The sequence below is a fragment of the Corythoichthys intestinalis genome, chromosome 15 (assembly GCF_030265065.1).
Source record: "Corythoichthys intestinalis isolate RoL2023-P3 chromosome 15, ASM3026506v1, whole genome shotgun sequence".
Lineage (NCBI taxonomy): Eukaryota > Metazoa > Chordata > Actinopteri > Syngnathiformes > Syngnathidae > Corythoichthys > Corythoichthys intestinalis.
The window spans coordinates 49,828,432-49,854,488 of NC_080409.1; the positions used below are offsets into that span (position 1 = coordinate 49,828,432).

The 26,057-nt window shown below is 37.8% G+C and overlaps 1 protein-coding gene across 1 annotated transcript in view; it reads left to right on the forward strand.

The window, feature by feature from the left end:
- The first annotated feature begins 6,608 nt into the window (after window positions 1-6,608).
- degs2 (delta(4)-desaturase, sphingolipid 2) overlaps window positions 6,609-26,057 on the forward strand; it is a 32,174-nt gene continuing 12,725 nt past the window's right edge. Inside the window, exons 1-2 of the mRNA XM_057860139.1 lie at window positions 6,609-6,999; window positions 21,534-22,276. Of these exons, the coding sequence (XP_057716122.1) occupies window positions 6,918-6,999; window positions 21,534-22,276 (825 nt within the window). The 5' untranslated portion in view covers window positions 6,609-6,917. The remainder of the gene's footprint in view (window positions 7,000-21,533; window positions 22,277-26,057) is intronic.

The window sequence follows — 26,057 nt, forward strand, 5'->3', positions numbered from 1 at the left end:
CAGAGGTTTAAATTAACTACACACCTGAAAGTACTTATAATTTGGTTTCTCAATATAAAGCGCGGATAATAGCAACGTCAATATGGCTTATTTTGAACCAAACTGTCTGAAAATCTTCAGTTAACCCTTTATTGCCAAACGTATCACATTTGATACAGCTAAAATTTCGTCGATTTTGAGACTAATTCAGAATTTTGACAATTCTTTTTGTAAAACAAAAAACAAATGATGGATGCAAGTAATTCTGAATTTTGACAATTCATTTTGGAAAAAAAAAAAAAAAAGAATGGATGCAAGTCAACACATGCATGTACAGGCTCCATGAGAAAAACAAACAGGATTTAGCAAGGGTTATAGACAGGGGTGAACATAATTTTTTTGCCCAGGTTCTCAGAGGAGGACCTGGGGATGTGACTTGGTCCTCATTGAGCTTGAGAGCCGACCTGCCTGATGCGATAAATTTATGACAAGCTTTACTTAGAGCCAATTAACTTTAATTAATTATATTAACAATTAATGCTTGATTAACATCAACTGGCACAACAAAATTGCCATTACTTTGAAGTGAAATGTAAAGAAATAAGGCTCCCACATTAACTCCAAGCCTTTTTAAAAGTGGGATGTCCTCCTCATAAGACCTCATTGAACGTGCATGTTTAGCTTTGTAAAATGCGAGCAAAAACACGTCTGTCAGTGCATGTCGCTATTCATTACCTTTGTTCCGCCCTGTTCCGCCGCCACTTGTCCATAGGGCGAGTGGGGTCCTGTTTGACATCGATAGTTTGCTTAATTGCCACATGGTCTCTGTTTTTTTTTTCTCGTTCTTTTCAAAGTTTGGATGGCTGAAATTCTTTGACCCTACATAAAATGCGCTGCTCTTATCGGCGACATTGGGATTCTCACGGCACATTTTGTACGGCATTTCCGTGCGAGCATCATTTGCTTCTAGCCACGGTACCTCCTGTAGCCACTTTTCAGCAAAAGTCCTTTTTTTCGGTAGCTCCGGTGACGTCTCTGTCGTCTGTCTGTCTTTTGACGGGGTTGGGGGAATACGGAAGTAATTGCTCAGTGTGGCCTGCCTCTTCGACATTTTGAGAAGTTATTTTCTCGTGTCCGCCGCAAATACAGTGGTCAGCCATCGGTACGCAAAAGCGTATGGAAGCCGTTGAGGGCCAGCGCGTTTGTCTACGTCCAGTACGCATGCGCGCATGCGGACCACTTATGTGCACCCCTGGTTATAGATATCAGAGCGCTTATTACACATCTTCATTTTGACTTTTCTTGTTACAAATTTGAAAAGAAGGTTTCATTAGGACCTTATTTTTCAAATTTTGGGATTCTCTGATAATTGCTTCATGTTGCAGGTATTTAAGGGTTAACATTTTATTTCAGAAAATCACTCACTCTACGTTGGCATTGAAGTCCCCCGACGCAAGATGGCCGCCAGGTACGTACGCCGCCTTTAGACATCTAGTCTTCTATGATATAATTGAGTACTCTGAGTTTTCCGTAATCATCCAATGATTAAATTCATTAAATGCTTCATCATCAAACATCTTTCACCACCTTATTTTTCTTATAGCTTTTTTTTTTTTTTTTTAATGTTTTTTTCCTGTTACCAATTGAAAGAGGGGTTTTTTTTTTGTCATCAAATGATGATTAAATAATATAGTTTTCAACATGAAACAAGAAAAAAGGGTCTTCAAAATAAAGATAAAAACGTTTTGACGCCACTGTTATCATGAATAGTGGTATGTTGGCTCCCTCTAGTGGAATCTGAATAAATCCCTGCCTAAATCAAGTTGATTGCGGGGATGCTCATTTTACAACAGCCGTAACTACAAAACGACAGGAACAACAATATAACCAACACACACATCCTCTCTGATGCTTGAAACAATTCCATTTAAGGAGGAGAGTGAAGTTTCCTTTCAGTAACGGATCAAAGCTGTCATTTCTAAAGTGTGCATGACGTCATAGACGTCCGCTAACGACCAAAGTTTCAAAGTAGATAAGCAACTCTTGCACCCTATGAGTAATACCCTGTGTCAAAAACCTACATATTTGCAAATTGGTTTAAAATTGAGAACTTTATAACTATTTCAGGGTGCACGCTCGATTAACTATTATGTATGTGAAATCATGGTCCTGACATAAAACCTCTCTATTGATTTTTTATTTATTTTATTTTTTTTAAATAAAAAAAAATGCTTATTAACACTTGTAAAACACAGAGCAATATACACAATTTCACATATACATACATACACACACAAAGAACAAAACACCATAATTATAGCTTTAAAGAAGACAAACATCACAAAAATACACTATATACAGTCCATGCATTAATAGTTTTGATTGCCTTATCCTTTAAAGAATGTTTGTCAAAATATAATGCTTGAATTCTATACATAATGCAATAAAACATGACTTCCTTGCTGTAAATTTGCTTTTATGAACGTGAAATTTGGTGATGATTATTATCAGATTAATACAATGCAGCTAATCAAGTTCAAGTTCAGATTTATTGTCAAATATGCATATACGTAGAACATACAGCACAGATGAAAATGCTTTCCCCTCTCCCCACGTGCGAACATGCGTATAAAAAACAGAGCATAAAAAAAAGAAATAATAATAATAAATAAAAATAATAATAAATAAAATAGCAACTGGACTAATGTACAAACAAAATGAATATAATTTAAAGGATTAATCTATCAACTAGTTAGTTTGCGTAATCAGATTAGGAACGTTTAATGCGTTGCAGAATAAATTTTAGATGAAAAACAACAGCTCGCTAAGATTGCACTTTCAAAAGAACATTAAATGCTAATACAAAATAAAATTCCTGAGCCTTTATGCCAGGGGTGTCCAAACTTTTTGCAAAGGGGGCCAGATTTGGTGTGGTAAAAATGTGGGGGGCCGACCTTGGCTGACGTCCTTTACGTAGAACAATATATTTAAGCAAATTTTAGCAAGCCATTCAGTGTGTCACATTTGCTTAATTTTTTTTTTCTTTCGACTCTCGGGCTCTTGCGAAATACTGCTGCTGTGACACTAAACTAGCTTCAAGTTGCTTCAATTTCTCGCTGCGTATCCTCCCTGTAATCTTGTTGTACATGTCAGCGTGTCTTGTTTGGTAATATCGCCTCACATTGAAATCTTTAAAAACAGCGACGTCTCTTTGCAACATTAAAATCTTTTAAAAAAAAAAAGCGACGTCTCTTTGCAAATGAGGCAGACACAGTTGTTGCGTATTTTGGTGAAGAAATAGTCTAATTTCCACCTATCCTTGAAGCGTTGGCAGTCACAGTCAACTTTCTTTTTTTTGTTGATTGTCCCCATTTTAGAAAATGGAAGTAATGGGTCACACGGAGTAATGTTGCTTAGCCCTTAAATACCTCCAACATGAAGCAATTATCAGAGAATCCCTAAATTTGAGAAAAAAGGTCCTAATGAAACTTTTTTTTCAAATTTGTAAAAAGAAAAGTCAAAATGAATATGTGTAATAAGCGCTCTATATCTATAACCCATGCTAAATCATGTGTTTTCTTCTCATGGAACCTGCAGATGCATGTGCTGACGTGCATCCATCTTTTTTTTCCCTAAAAGAAATGTCAAAATTCTAAATTAGTCTCAAAATCATGGAATTTTAGTTGTATCAAATGTGATACATTTGGCAATAAAGGGTTAAAGTGCTGCTGCCTTTTAGTTGGTAAATGAGGGGCAGCATTTTGTGTGTAAGCTACTTCATATGCTGGTTGCAGTACTGCTGACCAATTTATTAAGTCTGTTCGGGCCAGGCGTTATTGATTTTATGACAGAGGCTGGGGGCCGGATGAAATTTGACCACGGGCCGCATTTGGCCCCCGGGCCGGACTTTGGACATGTCTGGTTTATGCAGAATTGCATTCTCATTTTACAAGAGCAATAAATTCATTTAAAAATAAATTGAAATAGCTGAGCTAAGCCTCAAACGGTGTAAAAAAAAGAATAATTAAGGGGGTCGAAGTACAACAAAAGAACAAGTGGATAATTTGCATAGCAACTGTCTGCTAGTTTAAATGCTATAAAATGCCTTTTTTTTTTTTTTTTTTTTTTTTTTTTTTTGCAAAGCTCTTAACAAATCTTTCAAACACATTCCACAAAAAAAATGCAAAATATATCCTAAACCAAGTTATGAATGCATACACAATCATATTATCTCATCATCTCATCTTTTGTTGGTCTTTACAGGGAGCAGCTGGATTGAGCAATTTTAAATAGGTTATGTCATAGTCACTGTTGCCGCTAGAAGGCAGTGTATCCATCCAAATCAATAAACTTTCAAAACAAACCATTAAAGATGCATAGCACTTGATTTTATTTACATACATACATACATACATACATCAAACAAAACATATACAGTATATATATCAGGGGTCGCGTTAACCGAATATTTTCCGTCGTTGACCGTTTTTTTAAAACGGCGACGGAAAAAACTGAAGTCCGTCCGTCATTTTGACAGGTTGCAATTCACACCCCAGACCACAGGGTGGCGAGTGAGCATATTAATTAGCTATTGTCTCTCTTAATGCATGACGTCGTTGGCTATTCTGTCAGAATATTGTAGTGTCACCAGGGTCTGGCGGCGGCACCGTGATTGACACATCAACGCGAGGTTCTTATTGGTGCACACGATGTGCTAGCGCGTCATCCAATTGGTGGACTAGATTGCCGCCTGTGTTTAGACCCCAATCACATGACGTCACAACTCCGCCCCCCTGACTGGAGCCGCCATATTGTGTGTCAGCTCGTCGTGTTTACACATTACCGCTACGTACATGCCTCCTATTACGGCATGTTTTTCTGGTCATTAACATTAATAATCAAAATGGTGAAGGTGTGTGTGGCAGTTGGTTGCAGTAACAGAGAAGATAGACGGAGAGACTTGAAGTTCTACCGTATTCTGAGAGACCCGAAGAGGAGAGCGAGATGGACTGCTGTAATTCGACAAAAAATCTGGGCACCAAACGATCCCCACAGACTATGTAGTAGTCATTTTATATCTGGTAAGATGCATTTAATATATATTAAGAAGATTTTGGGCTGACAACCACAATTAAGATCATTGTGTGACGTTGGTGATTGGGGTCAATATAGTTGCCTCTTTTTCTTTGGAGGTGGAGTTGTTGTTTTGTTGGTGTTTTTGGCGGTAAGCAGAGTAAAAAGAGGGAGAAAAATACCACGACGTCCGTTTCTAATTTTTCGCCGCCAAGCAAGTGTTACAATATTAATTAAAAATGAATGAAAACTAAATACTATTGAATATGTCATCATTATCATTTTAAAAATTTAAGTGACGGGTAAAAGATTATGACCGGATTTTTATGACCCTGTCAGTCAAAATGACAGACAACGAAAATGTCTAGTGCAACCTCTGATATATATATATATGTATTTATATATACATATATATATATATATATATATATATATATATATATATATGGCTGTCAAAATTATCGCGTTAACGCGCGGTAATTAATTTTTTAAATTAATCACGTTAAAATATTTGACGCAATTAACGCACATGTCCCGCTCAGACAGTATTCTGCCTTTTGGTAAGTTTTACAGCAAGGGTTTTTGTGCTGTCTAACAGCGAACTCTTGTGGTCGCTTTGCGACATGGTTTATTGTTGTCTTGCCATTTCAATATGGCTGCAGGACGTCTCAGGCTGACGCCTACGTTGTAATGTTGTGCTTATATGATCCTTGGACAAGATTTGTCCGTAAGTATGGTTGTTGAAAATAATGCACATATTATGTTAGTAAGCGAAATGTTATATTTTTTGTATGAGACGCTTTTTGTTTATATTTTGTGAACCTGTATAGCGTGCTAAGGTAATGTTGTTGCTAATGCAATGCTTGTGTACTTTTTTTTGGTAGTTTTACGACGGTCTAAAGAGGACAATGGTTTGAGGCCATTTTATTAATAAATCAGAAGAAAAAGAAAGTCTGATTATTATGGAGTCGTTCACTAGCTGTCTAGCTTTGGAAAAAGTAGACGCTTCGGAGTGAGGACAGCATAGACAGATTTAAATGACAGTAGAGTGAAATGCCCACTACAGTCCTTATGTACCGTATGTTGAACGTATATATCCATCTTGTGTCTTATCTTTCCATTCCAACAATTTATTTTACAGAATATATATATAATTTACAGAAAAATATGGCATATTTAATAAATGGTTTGAATTGCGATTAATTACGATTAATTAATTTTAATCATTTGACAGCCCTAATATATACATATATATATACACATATATTTTTTAAGACATTATTATTATTTTTTTCAAACTGCATTTTTCCATCCAGAGTGAGGGGGCACACTTTAAATGTATTAAAAGTATATAGGCATCTTTGAGTGAACTTCGAGTAAAATTCAAGTATCTTGAGGCCGGGCTGAGGCTGGGCTGAGTGTCCTCTTTTTTAGAAATCAAAATATGGTCACCCTTGCATATAACTGAACGCATTATTTAATGGTTGCTTAAAAGTTGGTGGGGACAATTTGAGCCTCTTGAAAAATTGGAAGTGTTTTGTCCCTACCGTCCCTATGCAAACCTACGCCCTTATTTATTTTGACTTGTCAAAAACCTATAAAAAGTTCTACACGAATATGTAAATTCTATGAGCGCGCCAAATCTTCTTTACTTTACGGGGTTTCTCAGCCAACGTGATGGAGCAACACCGCCCCCTTCTGCTGCAATTACGAACACACCTGCTGAATGAATTTTACTGCGTGTTACCTGCTCAAGTGGGCGCGGCATAGGGGCGGTCTTCTTTACCTCCACCTCCACTGCTAGAGAGACGCCGGCCAGCCACACGCTGCACTATTCGCTCCACTCAGGCTGGAGAGAGGACGACATGGAGAAGACAGGTGGAAGAGGCGACTTCGAATGGGTCTATAACGACCAGCCTCACACGTCGAGGAGGAAAGAGATACTTGGTAAGTCGCACATATAAACTCAATTGTTTAGTGAAATAAGAACGCGTGCGCTTATTTGGTTTTGTCTGCTGTTTTTTTTTTTTTTTTTGCCAAGTTTGTAACAAATGCCATGATCCGGTTCAACCCGTTTACTAGCTCTTACTTAAGCAGCCACCACTGCTCAGTAGACGCAGAGAAAGTGCACGCCACCAGGGATACCTCTAGTCACTGATTCCCAGGGCACGAAATTGGCTAAAACTCCTGTTGTACCGATGCAATTTTTTTGGCTCCTGATATCGATTCCGTCACCTGGCTTTGTGGTATTAAGTGATGCCGATAGTGTACCGAATATATAAGCAGTGGCGCCTCCAGAAATTTTTCATAGGGGTGGCAAGATGGGTCCACTTAAAATCTTGGGGTGGCCAAAACTAAAAGCCATAATTTCAGGTTTTCATTATATTATTGCAGTAAAAAGGTCAGGGGAAAACTATCAGAAAGACTTAAGGACACGGCTACTGATATACTTTGGTGTATTGTGTAATATTTGATGTTACTAATGATTTAATGTGTATAGTCCATAACATTTTGAGTTCCACAACAATTCTGTTTTATCGTGTTATGTATATATCAGGCATAAGGTGTACATTTAACTAAGGCTGTCAAATGATTAAAATTTTTAATCAAGTTAATCACAGCTTAAAAATTAATTAATCGTAACTAATCACAATTCAAACCATCTCTAAAATATGCCATATTTTTCTGTAAATTATTGTACATTCAACATACTGTTCATAAGTACTGTATTTGTTTATCATGATAATAAATCCACAAGATGTCATTAACATTATTAACATTCTTTCTGTAAAAGGGCTTCACGGGTAGAAAGACTTGTAATTCTTAAAGGATAAATGTGAGTTTGTATATTGTGACTAAATATTGCCATCTAGTGTATTTGTTGAGCTTTCAGTAAATGATACTGTAGCGACCTAACTGTTCTCCCCAAATGCATGATGGGAAGTGGTGCAACCATGACTGTGTGTGGTGGCTGCAAATGCTATTCCTTCTGGGTACACTACAGGGTATTAAGAAAAAGATCAACTGCTGTCATTCTTCCCTACTTCGCTTCCCACAATATTTATAGTTGCTGTGGAAGAGATGTCAAAGCTTTTGCCAATTAAAAGGACGGCCCCAATGAATGCTTGTATCTACTCCACTCACTTGACACTAGCTCTTTTCGCTGTATATAAGTAAAACGGCGCCATTGTAGGCTGTTTGCGGCAATGCGTGAATGAGTCGTACCGCGAATGCGTCAATTGCGATAAATATTTTCACGTCATTAATTTTAAAAAATTATTTACCGCCGTTAGCGCGCTAAATTTGACAGCCCTACATTTAACAAAACAAAATAAATGCATTCATTTGGGATGAAATGCATAACTGATGCTACAACAATCTAACGATATACTGGCAAGCGGGGTGGCCAGTGGGGTGGCCAACCAATTTATAGGGGTGGCCATGGCCACCCCTGGCCACACCCTTGTGGCGCCACTGTACATAAGCGGAAAACACTTAGGTGACTTGAAGTTCTGCTAAGGGACCTCCAATTTGGCCAAATTTCAGAATTGTCCTATATGCATGTGTGATACATTATTAGAAATCTTAAAATCTCTGCATTCTGGGGGAAGTAACATTTTGAACAGAAGTGCATTTGTTGACACATTAAAACAGGGGTGTCCACACTTTCTGCAAAGTGGACCAGATTTGGTGTGGTAAAAATGTGGGGGGCCGACCATGGCTGACGTCCTTAACGTAGAACAATATATTTAAGCAATTTTTTGCAAGCCATTCTCTGTGTCATATTTGCTTTATTTATTTATTTATTTTAATTAATAATTTCAGAAATCTCGCAACTAGCCTTTGTGGCGATCTCTTTTGACTCTCGGGCTCTTGCGAAATACTGCAGCTGTGAAATTAAACTAGCTTCAAGTTGCTTCAATTTCTCGCTGCGTATCTTCCCTGTAATCTTGTTGTACATGTCAATTGCCACGTTTACATGGAGCCAAATATTCCAATTACAATCGGTTTAGATGTTCAAACCGAATAAATGTGTTCCATATAAACACCTCATTCGGAATGAACAGGCCCAAACCGAATGGAATTTCATTCCGATTCACAGGGGTGGAATATTCCTTTTCCCAAACCGATTAGAAGTAAAATTATATCATGTAAACAGGGAATCGGAATGGTGTCTGGTTGCGTTCTTTCTGCACATGCTCCGTACTGACGTGGTGACGTCACTTGGTGACGTAAGTAACGTCACTTGCAACATGGCTTCCAAGCACACGCACAGCGCACCTAATTGGAGTCCGGCGGAAAGTTTATATCCGTGAATCCTTCCACCAGTCCACACAACTTTTTAAATGAACGGCGTGTCATTCTGAAGTGTTGTTTCCACTCGAAAAGTTAAAACAGCAGCTGATCTGACGATCGATCTCCATGTTTTGCAACGTGACGCTTTGTTTTGATTAATCTGCGCATGTCGGACGGCAGTTGTCAAACGTCCTTTCGGAATAAAGGCAGACACATGTAAACGCTGGATCGGAATAGATGAAGTGATATGTAAACAGCTGATCTGAAATTTCCATTCGGAATTATTTGAATCGGTATGAATAAAAGTCAGCATGTAAACGTGGCTAGTGTGTCTTTTTTGGTAATATCGCCTCACATGGAAGTCTCTAAGAACAGCGACCGTCTCTGCAAATGAGGCAGCAGGGCCGGCCCAGCCTATACGCAGACTGTGCGGCTGCTTAGGGCCCCTGACCACTAGGGGGCCCCCAATCTGGCAAATGTTTAATTTATATTCTACTTTGTTTACTTCAGTTTGCTTTATTTGACTTTTGTGAGTTTTGATTAGAGCTGAAACGAATACTCGAGCAACTCGAGTTTAAAAATTGATCCGAGTAATTTTATTCATTTCGGGGAATCGTTTAATTTTGCCAGCTCTAAGCATCACGTTTTGCCCGGACTACTTTTAATGCAGGACAACGCGTTGACGTCACGGAAGAAGCAATAAAAAAATACCTTATTGCAGCCGACAGCCGTTACAAACTGCGCCGACGTTGCTAAAAACTACGCCCGCTTGTTGCTACGGTGGTAGCAGCCTAGCAGGTAGCGTCTGACGCGTGTTACGCAACTTATAGCTTGACACAAGTGAAAATTCAATTGAAACACGTAGAAAAAACACCTAACTTTAAAGTCATGTGTGTTATCAAGCGTAATGGCATTTTAGTTAAGAAATATATATATATTTTTTATAAGATCTAAAAGGTTCTGGAGTGAAAGCAGTGAATTCGTCTTTTTTTTTTTTTTGTCACATTTGAGATGAAATTGTTGGCTGTTTTCAACAATGTACATCAAAAATAAAGACATTGATTGACTGAAAATGGTTCAATATTACATGAAATGTCTTGTTTTCTCATCTATATGTATAATTGCTCTTTACCTAAAAAAAAAAAAAAAAAAGTTTAATCAGATTACTCGATTAATTGATCGAATTTTCAGTCGATTACTCGATTACTGAAATATTCGATAGCTGCAGCCCTAGTTTTGATACTTGATTACAAGCTTTAAAAAAAATAAAAGTTCATCCTTAACTTCTTTCTTTCCTCTTTTAGAAAAAGGTTTGGCGCTATCTACTGTAAGTACTGACAATCATTTGGGGTGAGAAATTTGAAGTATGCAGTGCAACAAAATCTGATTAATATACAAAATATGGATGTATGGGTTGGATTGCATGTATGGGTTTCACAGTACACCATGACGAAATGGTGGGCCAAAAATATGGGCCCCTTTGCATTAATTTGCATAGGGCCCCCAAATGGCCTGGGCCGGCCCTGTGAGGCAGACACAGTTTTCTCAATTTCCACCTATCCTTGAAGCCCCGGCCGTCGGAGTCAACTTTCTTTTTTTTGTTGATTGTCGCCATTTTAGAAAATTGGAAGTAATGGGTCATGCGGGGTAATGTTGCTTAGAGTGCTGCTGCCTTTTAGTGGGTAAATGAGTAGCAGCATTTCGTGTGTAAGCTACTTCATATGCTGATAGCAGTACTTCTGACCAATTTATTAAGTCTATGTATGGGCCAGACGTTATTAATTTTCTGAGAGAGGATGGGGACCGGATGAAATTTGACTTAAAAGTAGACCAAATCTGGTGAGTGGATAAATAGACATTTTTGAGACCCTTGGAATTTTCTTTAAGTTTCCCTTTGAAAAAAAAAATTTTTTTGGACACCCGCCCGGGTACATAATAAATAACAATCACTTCAAGATGATCCCAATTAGTCTACTCAAGTCTTTGATAATCAATACGCATGCACCAAGGCTTGGTTCATACCCAAGGGTGTAGGTTTGCATAGGGACGGTAGGGACAAAACACTACCAACTTTTCAGGATGCTCAAATTGTCCCCGCCAACTTTTAAGCAACCTTATTTGCATTATATAATGTGTTCAGTTAGACTGTCCTCTAGAGCTGCAGCTATCGATTATTTTAGTAGTCGATTAATTGATAAACCATTAGTTCGAATAATCGAGTAATCGGCTAAGGAACATGAAATATTAAATTAACTGAGCCTCTAACAGTATTTAAAAAAAAATTAAAAAATAAATGATCTATGTACAACAAAAGAACAATTGGCTAACTTGCATTGCAAAAGTCCGCTAGGTCAAATGCTATAAAATGCAAAAACTGTTTTACAATGCTCTTAACAAATGGTTCAGACACATATTCCCACAAAAATAGGCTAAATATACCTATAAACTAAATTATGAATGCATTAAAAAAAAAACATTTCCCCAAACAAAATTTTGCTTATGTTGGTCTTAACAAGGAGCACCTGGATTCAGCCATGTGAATTGAGGCCGAATAGAAGGCAGTGTATCCACCCAAATCAATAAAACTAAATGCAAGCACATTCAAAATAAACCATTACAACGTCACTTTAATTAAACGAAAACTCGAATCAGCAAAATTTTATTTCGAGTATCTTTTTCTAATCGACTACTCGAGTTAATCGATTAATTGTTGCAGCTCTACTGTCCTCCCATATGTTGTAACGATAGAATTGATCCGACCGTTATTACCGTAATGGTCCAAATATAAGACGGCCCTGATTATAAGACGACCCCCTCTTTTTCAAAACTCAAGTTTGAAAAAAAGTTTTTGAACACCAAATTAATTATTATACAGAAAATAATTACAGTACATGTGAAACAAATGATTATAACAACCTATTTGAGAAAAAAAGTGTGTTATTTTGCCTCATTCAAATCTTAATATCTGAATATTTAAATATGTAAACTAAAGTGCAATCACATTCGTAAATGTATGACTTCTGGTTTTCGAAATGTAAATCAACTAGGGCTGTCAAAATTATCACGTCATCAGGCGGTAATTAATTTTTTAAATTAATTACGTTAAAATATTTGACACAATTAACGCTAGGGGTGTGACAAAATATCGAAATGGTGATATATCGTGATACTTTGTATCCCAAAAGGTTATCGATATGCTCCTGCCAAGAATCGAGATATCGTTTTGAAACGGTGTCAATGTATAAAAAAGAAAAAAAAAAAAAAAACAAGTTCCTACCAAAATTTTCCACCATAATAGTGTCTCAGTTAACTCTAAGGCTGCATTGACGTTGCTTGACGCCCTATCCATTTAGACTGGGAACGTTCGTTCATTCGAAACCAGAACATTTACATTCCACATTTCCATTTCATTCCACCTGATTTTCAGGCCATTTACAGGTCATTTGCTGTTCATTTTAGGGCATTTACAGGTCATTTTCTGTTAAGTTTGAGTCACTGCCTATTCATTTGGGTGATTCCCAGGTCATTTCCTGTTCTGTAACTCAAAAGAAACAGGAAGAGACCCATAAAATACCCCCAAATCAACAGAAAATAACTGAAAATGAACAGGTAAATGACCTTAAATGTCTCAAAATTACCTCATTGCCTGGCATTGGCTGCCCCTACCGGCCATAGACGATGGCAGTGAATCATTCGCTGCCATCCTCCCAGTTCAAACGGATTGGACGTCTACTAATGATAAACTCATTCCAATTCACAGCAGAAGCTTGTTTTTCTGTTTATTAGTTGTTTGTAGAATATCCTTTAATGATTTCCTGACCGATGTATCCATAATCGTTGTATTGTCCGATCATCGTTATCGTGAGCTTTGTATCGCAAATTGTATCGTATCTTGAGGTACCAAGAGCTTCCCACTCCTAATTAACGCACATGCCCCGCTCAAACAGATTAAAATGACAGCGGTGTAATGTCCGCTTGTTACTTGTTTTTTTGTTGTTTGGCGTCCTCTGCTGGCGCTTGGGTCCAAATGATTTTATGGGTTTGGGGGAGTGAGCATGGTGTAGTTATTGACATCAACAATAATTTCCTCAATTTTACAAATTTTAATAAAACGAAAACATTAAGAGGGGTTTTAATATAAAATTTCTATAACTTGTACTAACATTTATCTTTTAAGAACTACAAGTTTTTCTATCCATGGATCTCTTCAAGAGAATGTTAATAATGTTAATGCCATCTTGTTTATTTATTGTTATAATAAACAAATACAGCACTTATTAGGGATGTCCTGATCCAGGTTTTCGCACTTCCGATCCAATACCGATATTGTTTTGCACTTCCGATCCGATACCGATACTGACCGATACCGATACCGTCCTATCTGAGCATGTGTTACAGTTTAAAGTTATTTAGCCCCCTTACTTAGTTGTCAGACTCATGTTGAAAAAGGTTTTAGTACTCTTGATAACAACTAGCCAGCTGAATTAGGTGAGTCTGAATAACACACAACGGTTAGTAACAAGAAACTGACCTGTTTATTCAGTGACAAACACAAAACATTATAAATAACAAACAGAAATGGCATAGTCAGTCAGTAAAACGTGCAAATAATATTGTAAACTGTCTTAAAAAAGCAAAACACACAAACAACCTCAGTGGAAAACCCCACAAACCCCCCCCCCAAGCTATTAGATGCTTTTAATGTTTCGTGCATTAGTTACAAAAATTGCATAAAAAGCGTCTCAGGTTTAAATAAACGACTATTTCAGTATCGAGTTAACATTATAAAACAGTAAATAAAATACTCAAGTCCCCATTCTGTATCAGCAGATTTAAAGTACATTTAATTTTGCAAATCAGCTGTTAAAGTTGTTAAAATTGCTCCCGTTATTCCATAATTTCCCTTCCGTCTACTTTCAGCATGTGAAATCATTGTCTTGTTGCAGCATCCATCCTCTTTTTAGCTTCAACTGTCAAACAGACAGCCTCAGGTTATCCTGCAAAACATCCTGATAAACTTTTGAATTTATTCTTCCATTAATGATCGCGAGTTGTCCAGGCCCTGAGGTAGCAAAACAGCCCCAAATCATGATCCCTCCACTATGCTTCACGGTGGGGAGGAGGTGTTGATGTTGGTGAGCTGTTCCATTTTTCCTCCACACATGACGTTGTGTGTTCCTTGCAAACAATTCAACTTTGGTTTCATCAGTCCACAAAATATTTTGTCCAAATTTCTGTGGAGTGTTCAAGTGCCTTTTGTGAACATTAAACGTGCAATGATGTTTTTCTTTAGACAGCAGTGCCTTCCTCCGTGGAGTCCTCCTATGAACACCATTCTTGGCCATAGTTTTACATATAGTTGATGTGTGCAAAGAAAGATTAGATTGTGCCAGTGATTTCTGTAAGTCTTTAGCGGACTCTCTAGAGTTCTTTTTTACATCTGAGTATTCTGCGCTGAACTCTTGGCGTCATCTTTGGTGTATGGCCACTCGTTGGGAGAGAAGCAAGAGTCCCAAACTCTCTCCATTTGCAGACAACTTCTCTGACTGTCGATAGATGTTTTTTTTATCCTTTCCCAGCTTTATACAAATCAACAATCCTTGATCGCAGGTCTTCAGACAGCTCTTTTGACCGAGCCATGATGCACGTCAAACAATGCTTCGCATCAATACATTTCTTACCAGGTGTGTGATTTATAGTGGGCAGGGCAGCTTAAACCACTCATCAGTGTTTGGGCACACCTGACTTAAAATGTTTGGTAAAAATTGGTTTCAATAGCTCTTTAAGTCTCCTTAGGCAGAGGGTTCACTTACTTATTTCCGCTCTTCCGTCATTGTTTGCATGCTACCCTCATTAAAATATGAAAACCTATAAACGTGTGGTTGGTTTTAGTTAAAGCAGACACTTTATTTTCATCTGTGTGATTTTGACAAAGATCAGATCACATTTGATGGTGATTTTATGCAGAAATTCCAAAAAGTTTCAGATACTTTTTCATACCAGTTTAGGTGTGTTTTGCAGTGTGCAGCCCTTGTCCAAATATTAACTGTAAGAAATTAACATCACGGTTTCAACTTGCGTGCCATTCAAGGTTGAATTTCCACAGGAAATTAAAACAGAACTCCGTGATAAACCAAAGACTTCCTGTGGAGAAGTTTCTGGTTTATGATACACTGAAATAAAACCACTTGTGTGTGAAACAAGGCGTACTGAAAGCAATAACATGATTTTTGGTGGTCGGCACAAAAAGAGTCAACTTTATTCTTTTCCTGCTTACTGAGTTTGACTTTCAAGCCGTATTTTTCCCAAATGAAATGCTGCAACATCAACAGGTGTGAAACAAGACAATAGGATGCTTGACACCTCTGAGTCATGAAATTTTAATGGGGTGTATTTTGAATAATTCTATGCCCGGCCGAGCGAAAATGACAAAAGGTTATTTTGCATGTTGGGTCACATCATTTTTCCATCATGTGATCAACGCTGGCGGTTCTTTGGTTACCACGCAGCTCGACAATACTTAGGTTCAGTGCCTCGTATGACGACTCCCTAGACAAGCTGTTATCAAAGGGGTTTTTATGATGTCTGGTTATTCATTTAACATCTTGTCCTATATGGGCGGGATAACTCACACAAAGTAAATAAAGATGTAACATTAGCAACACGGCTATATAATTGAACTAACAATCTGGCTCTTTGTGGTGATATCAAGTCCTATACTGGCTTGAAACAATTGAATCCTTAAATTGGAGTTACGCGTTTAGTATGTTTCTTTACCATTCCTTGAAACGAACATGGTGGCAATTTAGTTAAACATTAACACTGTAAAGAAGGATCGGTCAAGTCAAAGGCAGGTAGGCTGCAAAAATGCTATTAAATCCCACTTACGTGTCTTTTAAAGTGCGTATGACACCAAAAAGCATGTTTATTTCATATTTCACGCGGTGTTTTATGCTCCTGAATGAAATGGACCGCTTGGATGTGTGTGGAATAGGGGTGTAACGGTACAGAAAAATCTCGGTTCAGTACGTACCTCGGTTTTGAGGTCACGGTTCGGTTCATTTTCGGTAGATTAAGAAAACAAAATGCAAAATATAAATGTGCTAGTTGTTTATTACACACCTTTGTGCTTTCAACAATAGGCAAGGCAAATTTATTTATATAGCACAATTCAACACAAGGCAATTCAAAGTGCTTTACATCACATGAAGATCATAAAAATCACATTAAAATGGAACGTAAAAAAAAAAAAAAAAAAAAAGACAATCGAAATAAGAAATAAAATTATACATAAAAATCGCATTTAATCACGAATAGAATAAAAAAATAAAAAAATAAAACAAATATTACTACTACTGCTAATAATTGTTTGAATAATTGCAACAAAATGTTCCACAGCAAACAGATGCAAAAATGTCAGGGACATGACAAAATCATAACCTTGTACTCCCTAAAATTAATCGAGCTGCTTGACTGGACGCTTAGTCACTAAACCCAGATTCTTGACTGTGTTAGTCTACAGTTTTGATGTATGTTCCATGCCTGTATGTGCATCTTTAGTTGTATGGGGGACGGGAAACTGATAAGCATATGCTTCATCTCGTCCGCCTTTGTCGTCTTCTTCGGTTTCTTCGGGCAAATCATGTCACATTTTGTAATTGTCAATGATTGTCAATGATACCGATGATGATGACAATAAAATTCCATTTAAAAAAAAATAAATTTTGAAATCAGCAACGGAGATAAAAATAGAAAGCAAATAGAATGAAATATATAGACAGTTATGGATATGCAGTGCTAAACAGAAGAGTTTTTAGCCCTGATTTAAAGGAGCTAACAGTTTGAGCATACTTCAGACCTTCAGGCAACTTGTTCCAGTGGTGAGGAGCATAATAACTAAATGCAGCCTCACCTTGCTTGATTCTTGTTCTTGGAACATACAGGAGACCGGTTCCAGACGACCTTAGCGGTCTAGATGTTTCATACGATTCTAACAAATCAAGCATGTATTTTGATCCAATTCCATTAAGTGTTTTGTAGACGAGCAGTAGTATTTTATAGTTTATAGTCTATAGTATTTTTTTTTCTTCAAAAAGAAATGTCAAAATTCTAAATTAGTCTCAAAATCATTAAATTTTAGGTGTATCAAATGTGATACAGTACACCTAACAGGCAATGCTGCTGCCTTTTAGTGGGTAAATGAGGAGCAGCATTTCGTGTGTAACCTACTTCATATGCTGGTTGCAGTACTGCTGACCAATTTATTAAGTCTGTGTGCGGGCCAGACATTATTGATTTTATGACAGAGGCTGGGGACCGGATGAAATTTGACCACGCGCCGTATTTGGCCCCCGGGCCGGACTTTGGACATGTCTGCTCTATGGGGTTCCGTTAAGGACAGTTACATAAAGTAATCCAATTAGTTTCAGTGAATATGGTTAATCCCAAGACTGCCTCTGTGTTTGTGTTGGCGGTCCCTCAGGAAAGCAACACCTTTGCCAATTAAAAAAAAAAAAAAAAAAAAAAGCCGTGAGCAGCATTCTCCCATGACAAAAATATCTGCCTCAACACATCGTTCTTTGTTTTGTGTCTTGGTCTTCCTGTTATCAAGCTTGTAAAAGTTACTTTCTGTCTTGATGTTGAAGAATAGTTCAGTTTTAAATGGTTATTGTGTTTATACGGACAGTGGGGCATAACACTACCAACTGTTTAGGATGCTCAAATTGGACCTGCCAACTTTTAAGCAACCTTATTTGCATTATATAATGACTTAATATGGTGTAATGATAGAATTGACCCTACCATTAGTAAGTGAATTTGAGTACTTTCATTATGTTCAGACTTACATTGACCCCTTTTCACTTGCTGAATGTGCAAGTCCATTTTTTTCCCTCAGACGCGCGTTTGATTGGCTGATGACTTGACACCCCCCCCCCCCCCCCACACACACACACACAAATACAACATGCTGCCTCCTCAGCCCCCTTCAAAGACGAGGGACGTTCATTTTTTCCCACCAGCAGCAGACATGTAAGTAATGTAAAAAGACGTCAATGGTGCGGAGGTGGGGAACACACTACTAATGTTGTTACTGAAAGTCCGACCTGAATCAAAGTTACCATAACATTAATCTGTGGAATAAAATTTCTCGAACTTTGGTTTGAGAGAAATATCCTATTTTGTACTGTTAACTCATTCACTCCCAGCCATTTTCACCAGAGCAAGGCCCTTCGCTTCCGGCCGTTTTACTGGATTTTGACCGATTTTGCAAGGTCCACAGAAAATTCCGTTTTATTGCTATATAAACATGGAACCCACCAAAAAAAGATTAGACTCTCTTCTTTCAGCAGACAAAAAAATATCAGTTCATATCTCTTTCCATTCTTTAGAAATCAGCATTAGTTTGGGCAATTTTCCAATTTTTGATGAAAAAAACAGAAAATTGAGCTTTTTGTGAACATTTCAAACATAACTTTGACTTTAACACAGCTATTTTTTGCTTTAGTGACATCCCAAACATCTGAATAATGTTTTTCCTTTTACAAAATAACAGAAACAACAAGACAAAAAGAGCTTTTGATAGCAAAGTAACAATTGATTTACACATAACTAACTGAAAGATTACGCAATTGTGGCTGCGACAGCCGATTAAACTTTTCCCTCATCGTTGCCTGTCTCAAAAAGATGAATTTTTTTGGGTCTCTGCGGGCTGTGCTCTCGAGCAGCACGGACTCAACGGCATGTAGTGGTCCCGGTCGTTCTGCTCGGTCGTCCAACGCCTGGCATCCATTCAGTCGTCTTCCACCGGCGCACCGGCTTTGCGGCTTGGCTGTTCGTTGCCGTTGAATAGGGTTGCGGGTCTTACCGAATGCACTACTGCCCTCCAGTGGCCGATTTTATTGCTTTAAAATGCATTTTCAGCTTTGTGCTTTGGAGATAAATTGAATCAGAACTCAGAGATGTCTCTTTTAAAAAAAACAAACAAACGTGAAAGACGTATAAATAAGTCTTTGGGACACTAAAACAATTAAAAATAGAATGTATTTATACGTTTTTGGGAGCAAAGGAGTTAATGTTAATGAAATTGTAAAATGTAATGAACCAAGGTTTTCCCCCGTCTCTCCAGTTTTTATTTTTATTTTATTTCTTCTTCCTGATGAAATTGGGGCATTCCCATGTTGCTTCCTGCATCGTGTATAGCAGGGGTCCCCAAATTACTATCCGGCCCGCGGCCACATTTGGTCCGACCCCCTGAACAAAAACAAAAAAAAAACTTATTATTATTATTTTTTTTTCAATAGTGTTATTTATTTCCTGGCTTTTTTCTGTGAAGAACCCAGAGAGGGTTATTTGGTTATTATCTATTTAATTAATAGTGTTATTATTATTTATTTTTATATTATGATATTATATTATATTATTATTTTTATTTTATTTACTTTTGTTCCGTGAAGGATTCAAAAAGGGTTATTTGATTGTGGCTTTTTGAAAAACAATACATTTTTACTAGGGCTGTCAAAATTATCGCGTTAACGGGCGGTAATTAATTTTTAAAAATTAATCACTTTAAAATATTTGACGCAATTACCGTACATGCCCGGCTCAAACAGATTAAAATGACAGCACAGTGCAATGTCAACTTGCTGCTTGTGTTTTTTGGAGTTTTGTCACCCTCTGCTGGCGCTTGAGTGCGACTGATTTTATGGGCTTAAGCACCCATGAGCATTGTGTAATTATTGACACCAAAAATGGCGGGCAACTAGTTTATTTTTTGATTGAAAATTTTACAAATTTTATTAAAACAAAAACCTTAAGAGGGGTTTTAATATAACATTTCTATAACTTGTACGAACATTTATCTTTTAAGAACTACAAGTCTTTCTATCCATGGATCGCTTTAACAGAATGTTAATAATGTTAATGCCATCGTGTTGATTTATTGTTATAATAAACAAATACAGTACAAATTAGAGATGCACGATAATATCGGTCACCGATAATTATCGGCCGATAATGGCAATTATGACATCACACAGATAATCCAGATAAAACAAAATTCAACCGATAATGCAATCCGATAATAATATACTTGATTTAGCCTCCAAATGTGCGCAATCAACAGTTTTGTCCAATTCTGCTAGTTTTAAGGAGGTGTTTTTGCAGTGTAGTAATGTTATATATGTTAGGAGTGGCTTACTTTTAAAGGCATTTTTGTGCAGCTTGGGTGTTTACTCTCTAAGTAATTGTTACAAAAGTACCATTACAAAATGTCATTGCCATTGTGTAGATGTTAGAATTTACTACTTGTTCACATTTGATGTGGAAAAAATAGCACTAAGTTACATTTTTTCACAGTAAAGTTTGATCTTTGTATACTTTAAAATTTTACATACATATTTGAATAGAATTATCGGCGTGACATTATCGGTTATCGGGTGGAAGGGGCAGGAAATTATCGGTTATCGATATCTGTTGAAAAATGTATTATCGTGCATCACTAGTACAAATGTACCGTATGTTGAATGTATATATCCATCTTGTGTTTTATCTTATATGTGGGGTGGCGTGGCTCAGTGGTAGAGTAGTTGTCCCCCAACCCAGAGGTTGTGGGTTCGATTCTTCACCCTGATGAACTCGCCTAAGTATCCTTGGGCAAGATACTTAACCCCACGTTGCTCCTGGTGCTGCGTCACCAGTAGGTGAATGGCGAGATAGTGTAAAGCGCTTTGAGCGCCTTGAAAGGTGGAAAAGCGCTATATAAGTATAACACCATTTACCATTTCCATTCCAACAATAATTTACGGAAAAAAATGGCATATTTTAGAGATGGTTTGAATTGCGATTAATTACGCTGTAATTAACTCGATTAAAAATTTTAATTGTTTGACAGCCCTAATTTTTACATTTAGGCACTACTGCAATCGTCACACCTTTTCTGTTACAAACTGACCCCTGCCCCCCATTAGAGAAGGGAAAAGTTATGTGGCCCTCACAGGAAAAGTTTGGGGACCCCTGGTGTATAGTATCGTGAGGTACCCAGTGGTTCCCACCCCAACTGCTAGCTAGAAATGCTAGAACATCTATCATTGTTATCCTACTGCAAATAAATCTGCACCCCAACCCAGCCAAGTCTATAAACAAAATACTTCGCCGTCGGATTATCTTCTGTTCTGTCTTCCCTATAGCCAAGTACCCTGAGATCAAGTCCCTGATGGGTCCAGACCCCCACCTGAAGTGGGTGGTGTCGGGCATGGTGCTGTCCCAGTTCCTGGCCTGCTACCTGGTGCGCGATCTCCCGTGGAAGTGGATCTTGTTTTGGGCGTACGCGTTCGGCGGCTGCGTCAACCACTCGCTGACGCTGGCCATCCACGACATTTCGCACAACGTGGCTTTCGGCAACAAGCTGGCCAAGTGGAACCGCTGGTTCGCCATGTGGGCCAACCTGCCCATCGGCGTGCCTTACTCGGCCTCCTTTAAGAAGTACCACATCGACCACCACCGTTATCTGGGGGGAGACAAACTGGACGTGGACATTCCTACGGACCTGGAGGGCTGGTTCTTCTGCACCCCGACCAGGAAGCTGGTGTGGCTCTTCCTGCAGCCCTTCTTCTACACCCTACGCCCGCTGCTGGTCAACCCCAAACCCGTTTGCAAGCTGGAAATCCAGAACTTTGCCGTCCAGCTGGCGGCGGACGCCGTCATCTACTATCTGTGGGGCCTCAAGCCGGTGGTTTACCTCGTCGCGGGGTCCATCTTGTGTATGGGACTGCACCCGATATCTGGACATTTCATAGCTGAGCATTACATGTTCATGAAGGGACACGAGACGTATTCCTACTACGGAGCGCTCAACTTGATCACCTTCAATGTCGGCTATCACATGGAGCACCACGATTTCCCAAGTATACCTGGCAGTAAGTTACCTCAGGTGAGATAATCTTTTTACATATTTACCCTGATTCACCGTAATAAGCAGTGTTTTTTTTGGCAGCCCTTTTAATGTTTGTCTTAGTCTTTTGGATGAATATACTGATTAGTCTTAGTCATATTGTAATCTCAAAACAGACAATATTAACATAGGGATTGCGTAAAAGGGTTTATTGAACCTACAAAAAACATGCGATCGTGAAAAGGGAGACACAAAAAGGCTCCGTGACAGTAGGTCCGGATCAATTAAAAGAAACAAAAAACGGGGGAAAACAGCGGTGAGAGGCAGGAAAAACACACAAAAAAAAAACAAGGCAATGACGCAACTCGCAACGTAGGGATATCCAAACTGTCAAATGGCAGCAAGTCAATATCTCGGCAAGCCGCCTAGGTTTGGTTTAAAGACACTTCTGATGAGCTGGAATTGGATGCAAGTACGACGTTGGGAACTCATCCAACAGCTCTGTAACAAAACAATCTGACCAGCAGCAGATTGTCATAAAATCATGCTAGTCGTCATACTAGCTTCGCTTGCTAGCTAGCTATTCTGCCAGTCCAGCCCAACCCTGTTATCACCCCCAGCGTGCATTACACACGTAAAACATGGCGCCCTCCGTCGGTCAAAACATATACCATAATTTTCACACTATAAGCCGCCACCCACCAAATAAGACACGAAAACGGCCTTTTTTTCATAGATAAGCCGCACGGGACTATAAGCCACAGCTATCCTCACTGTATTATGAGATAGTTACACCGAAAGATATCAACTAGTAACACTTTATTTGATAGCGACATAAGACTGTCATAAGACGAAATGAACCACCATGAATCATTCATTGCTTCAAGAAGGTTCAGTTTGGCCATAACTGTTCTCTTGGGGGAGACAGTCAACTTCAACTGTCACCTACTGTCAACACTGTTGTCATCCATCAGGAGGAGGCATCCTAGCATGCATTGCAGCGCTACAGATGTAAATAACAAATCAAAATTCATGTTCTGTGCTCATTATTTCTTCAGTTACTGTTCTAGTTGTTTCATTAATAGCTAGTTATGGAATTTGGTAAAATTTTATTTGACAGTGGCGCCGTAAGACCATCATAATTATGACATGACACTGCCATGACTAGTGATGTCTTGATCAATCGCCGACCCGTTCCGATCACGTCATTTTCAAAGTATCGGAATCGGCAAAAAAATATTGGCCATGCCTTTTTTAAATATATATATATATATATATATAATATATTAGGGCTGTCAAACGATTAACATTTTTAATCGAGTTAATTACAGCTTAAAAATTAATTAATCGTAATTAATCGCAATTCAAACCATCTATAAAATATGCCATATTTTTCTGTAAATTATTGTTGGAATGGAAAGATAAGACAAGATGGATATATACATTCAACATACGTTACATAAGGACTGTATTTGTTTATTATAACAATAAATCAACAAGATGGCATTAACATTATTAACATTCTGTTAAAGTGATCCATGGATAGAAAGACTTGTAGTTCTTAAAAGATGAATATTAGTACAAGTGATAGAAATGTTATATTAAAACGCCTCTTAATGTTTTCGTTTTAATAAAATTTGTAAAATTTTCAATCAAAAAATAAACTAGTAGCCCTATTCTGTCCTCAATGTGTGTGAGTACACAAATTGACAGATAGCGAACATAAGTTCCAAAAAGAAATCAGACGGTGTGGCAAAGTTGCATGGGCTTTACTGAAGTCATCTCTTTTTGACAGGAGCACGTTTCTTGTATTTTTGTAAAACTGAAAATAACAAGGCAATGTGTCAATAACTTGCATAAATCACAAAATAACATAAAATGTACACACACGTGTCCATTTGAGCAGTAGCACTAGCCAATTAGCTCACAAGCATCTAACAATGTAACTGCATTTCACCATATATGTGAACAAATTCAAATACACGTCATCAATAACTATCTAATGCTCATGAATATAAACAAAGGAGGAATATAACTCACAAGCGATGCATGTATTAGACACAAACAGTGTGATGGGGCTATGAGAACTGCCACTGAATACTGGATGCGGACGTTAGCTGGTCTGAATAGCACTGTCTATTAGTGTGAGTTCGCGTCGACATATAATCACGTCAGAAAAGCGCGCAGAAACCCAAATAATCAGCTGCACTGAATCGCCAGCAGAGGGCGACATTACGCCACATAACATATGCAAGTCACACCCAAGCGCCAGCAGAGGGCGGAAAAACTCCATAAAACACAATTAACAAGTTGGCCTTTCACTGTACTGACATTTAAATCCGTCTGAGCGGGCCTAGTGCGTTAATTGCGTCAAATATTTTAACGTGATTAATTTAAAAAAAAATTAACGCCCGTTAACGCGATAATTTTGACAGCCCTAATATATATATATATATATATTTTTTTTTTGAATTAAATCGTTTTTCTAATTGTATTTAACGTTACGGACATAATATGTTACACTTATCCAGAGTCATTAGGCTTAAGGTAGGGTTATCAAATTTAACCCGATAACGGCGGTAATTAATTTTTTAAAAAATGAATCACGTTAAAATATTTAACGCAATTAATGCATGCGCTGCACGATCCACTCACGCATTGTCGCACTCAATCTGTAATGGCGCTGTTTTACCTATATAGAGAGATAAAAGACAGTGTAAAATGAGTAGAGTGAATTTTGGCAGCCTTTGGAGCCTTTTTTTATTTGGCTAAAGCCTTACAATCCCTCTCCCTACGATTAAAAATATCATGGGAAGCAATGTGGGGAAGCAAGGTAGCCATCGATCTTTTTCTTAACACCTTATGTTAGTTCCCAACACAGAGAAGATATATCAATTGGTAGCACTACGCACAGTTAATGGTTCCACTTCCATTAATGCATTTGGGTTGAATGGCTGCAGTATCATTTACTGGAAGCTCAACAAATACACTAGATGGCAATATTTAGTCACAATATACAAAGTCACAAGTCTTTTTATCCGTGGATCCCTCTTACAGAAAGAATGTTAATAATGTAAATGCCATCTTGAGGATTTATTGTCATGATAAACAAATTCAGTTCTTATGTACTGTATGTTGAATGTATATATTCGTCCGAGTTTTATTCATTTTTTTTCTTAATGCATTGCCAAAATGTATATGATTGGGAAAAATTATCGGGAATGATTGGAATTGAATCGGGAGCAAAAAAAAAGCAATCAGATTGGGAAATATTGGGATCGGCAGATACTCAAACTAAAACGATCGGGATCAGATCGGGAGCAAAAAAACATGATCTGAAAAACCCTAGCCATGACCATTAATGAATGCTTATGACAGATTTAATTTTGTGTCATCCGGCAAATTATCTTCCTTTTGAAGGGATGTAAAAGATCCGAGCTGAACATAAATGGAGTTAGTGACATAATTTGCCGGATGACACTTCATGACATCTGTCATAAGCATTCATTAATGGCCATGATATTGACATGTTATAATTATGACAGTGTTATGACGCTGCTGTCAAATAAAGTGTTACCTATTATCCCAAATAAATCAACAAATAAGCCGCACTGGACTATAAGCCACATGATTCAAAATGAGGGGAAAAAGATAGCAGTTTATAGACCTAAAATTACCATACTAAATATTACTGATTTTTAAATCAATGGCAATAATATGTGTTTCTAATAACATTTTTTAGTAAAAGAGAACAATTGTGGCTTATTAGAGCCTACAAGTCTTTACATCCAGGGTTCCCTTTAAGAGGATGCTCTGCACA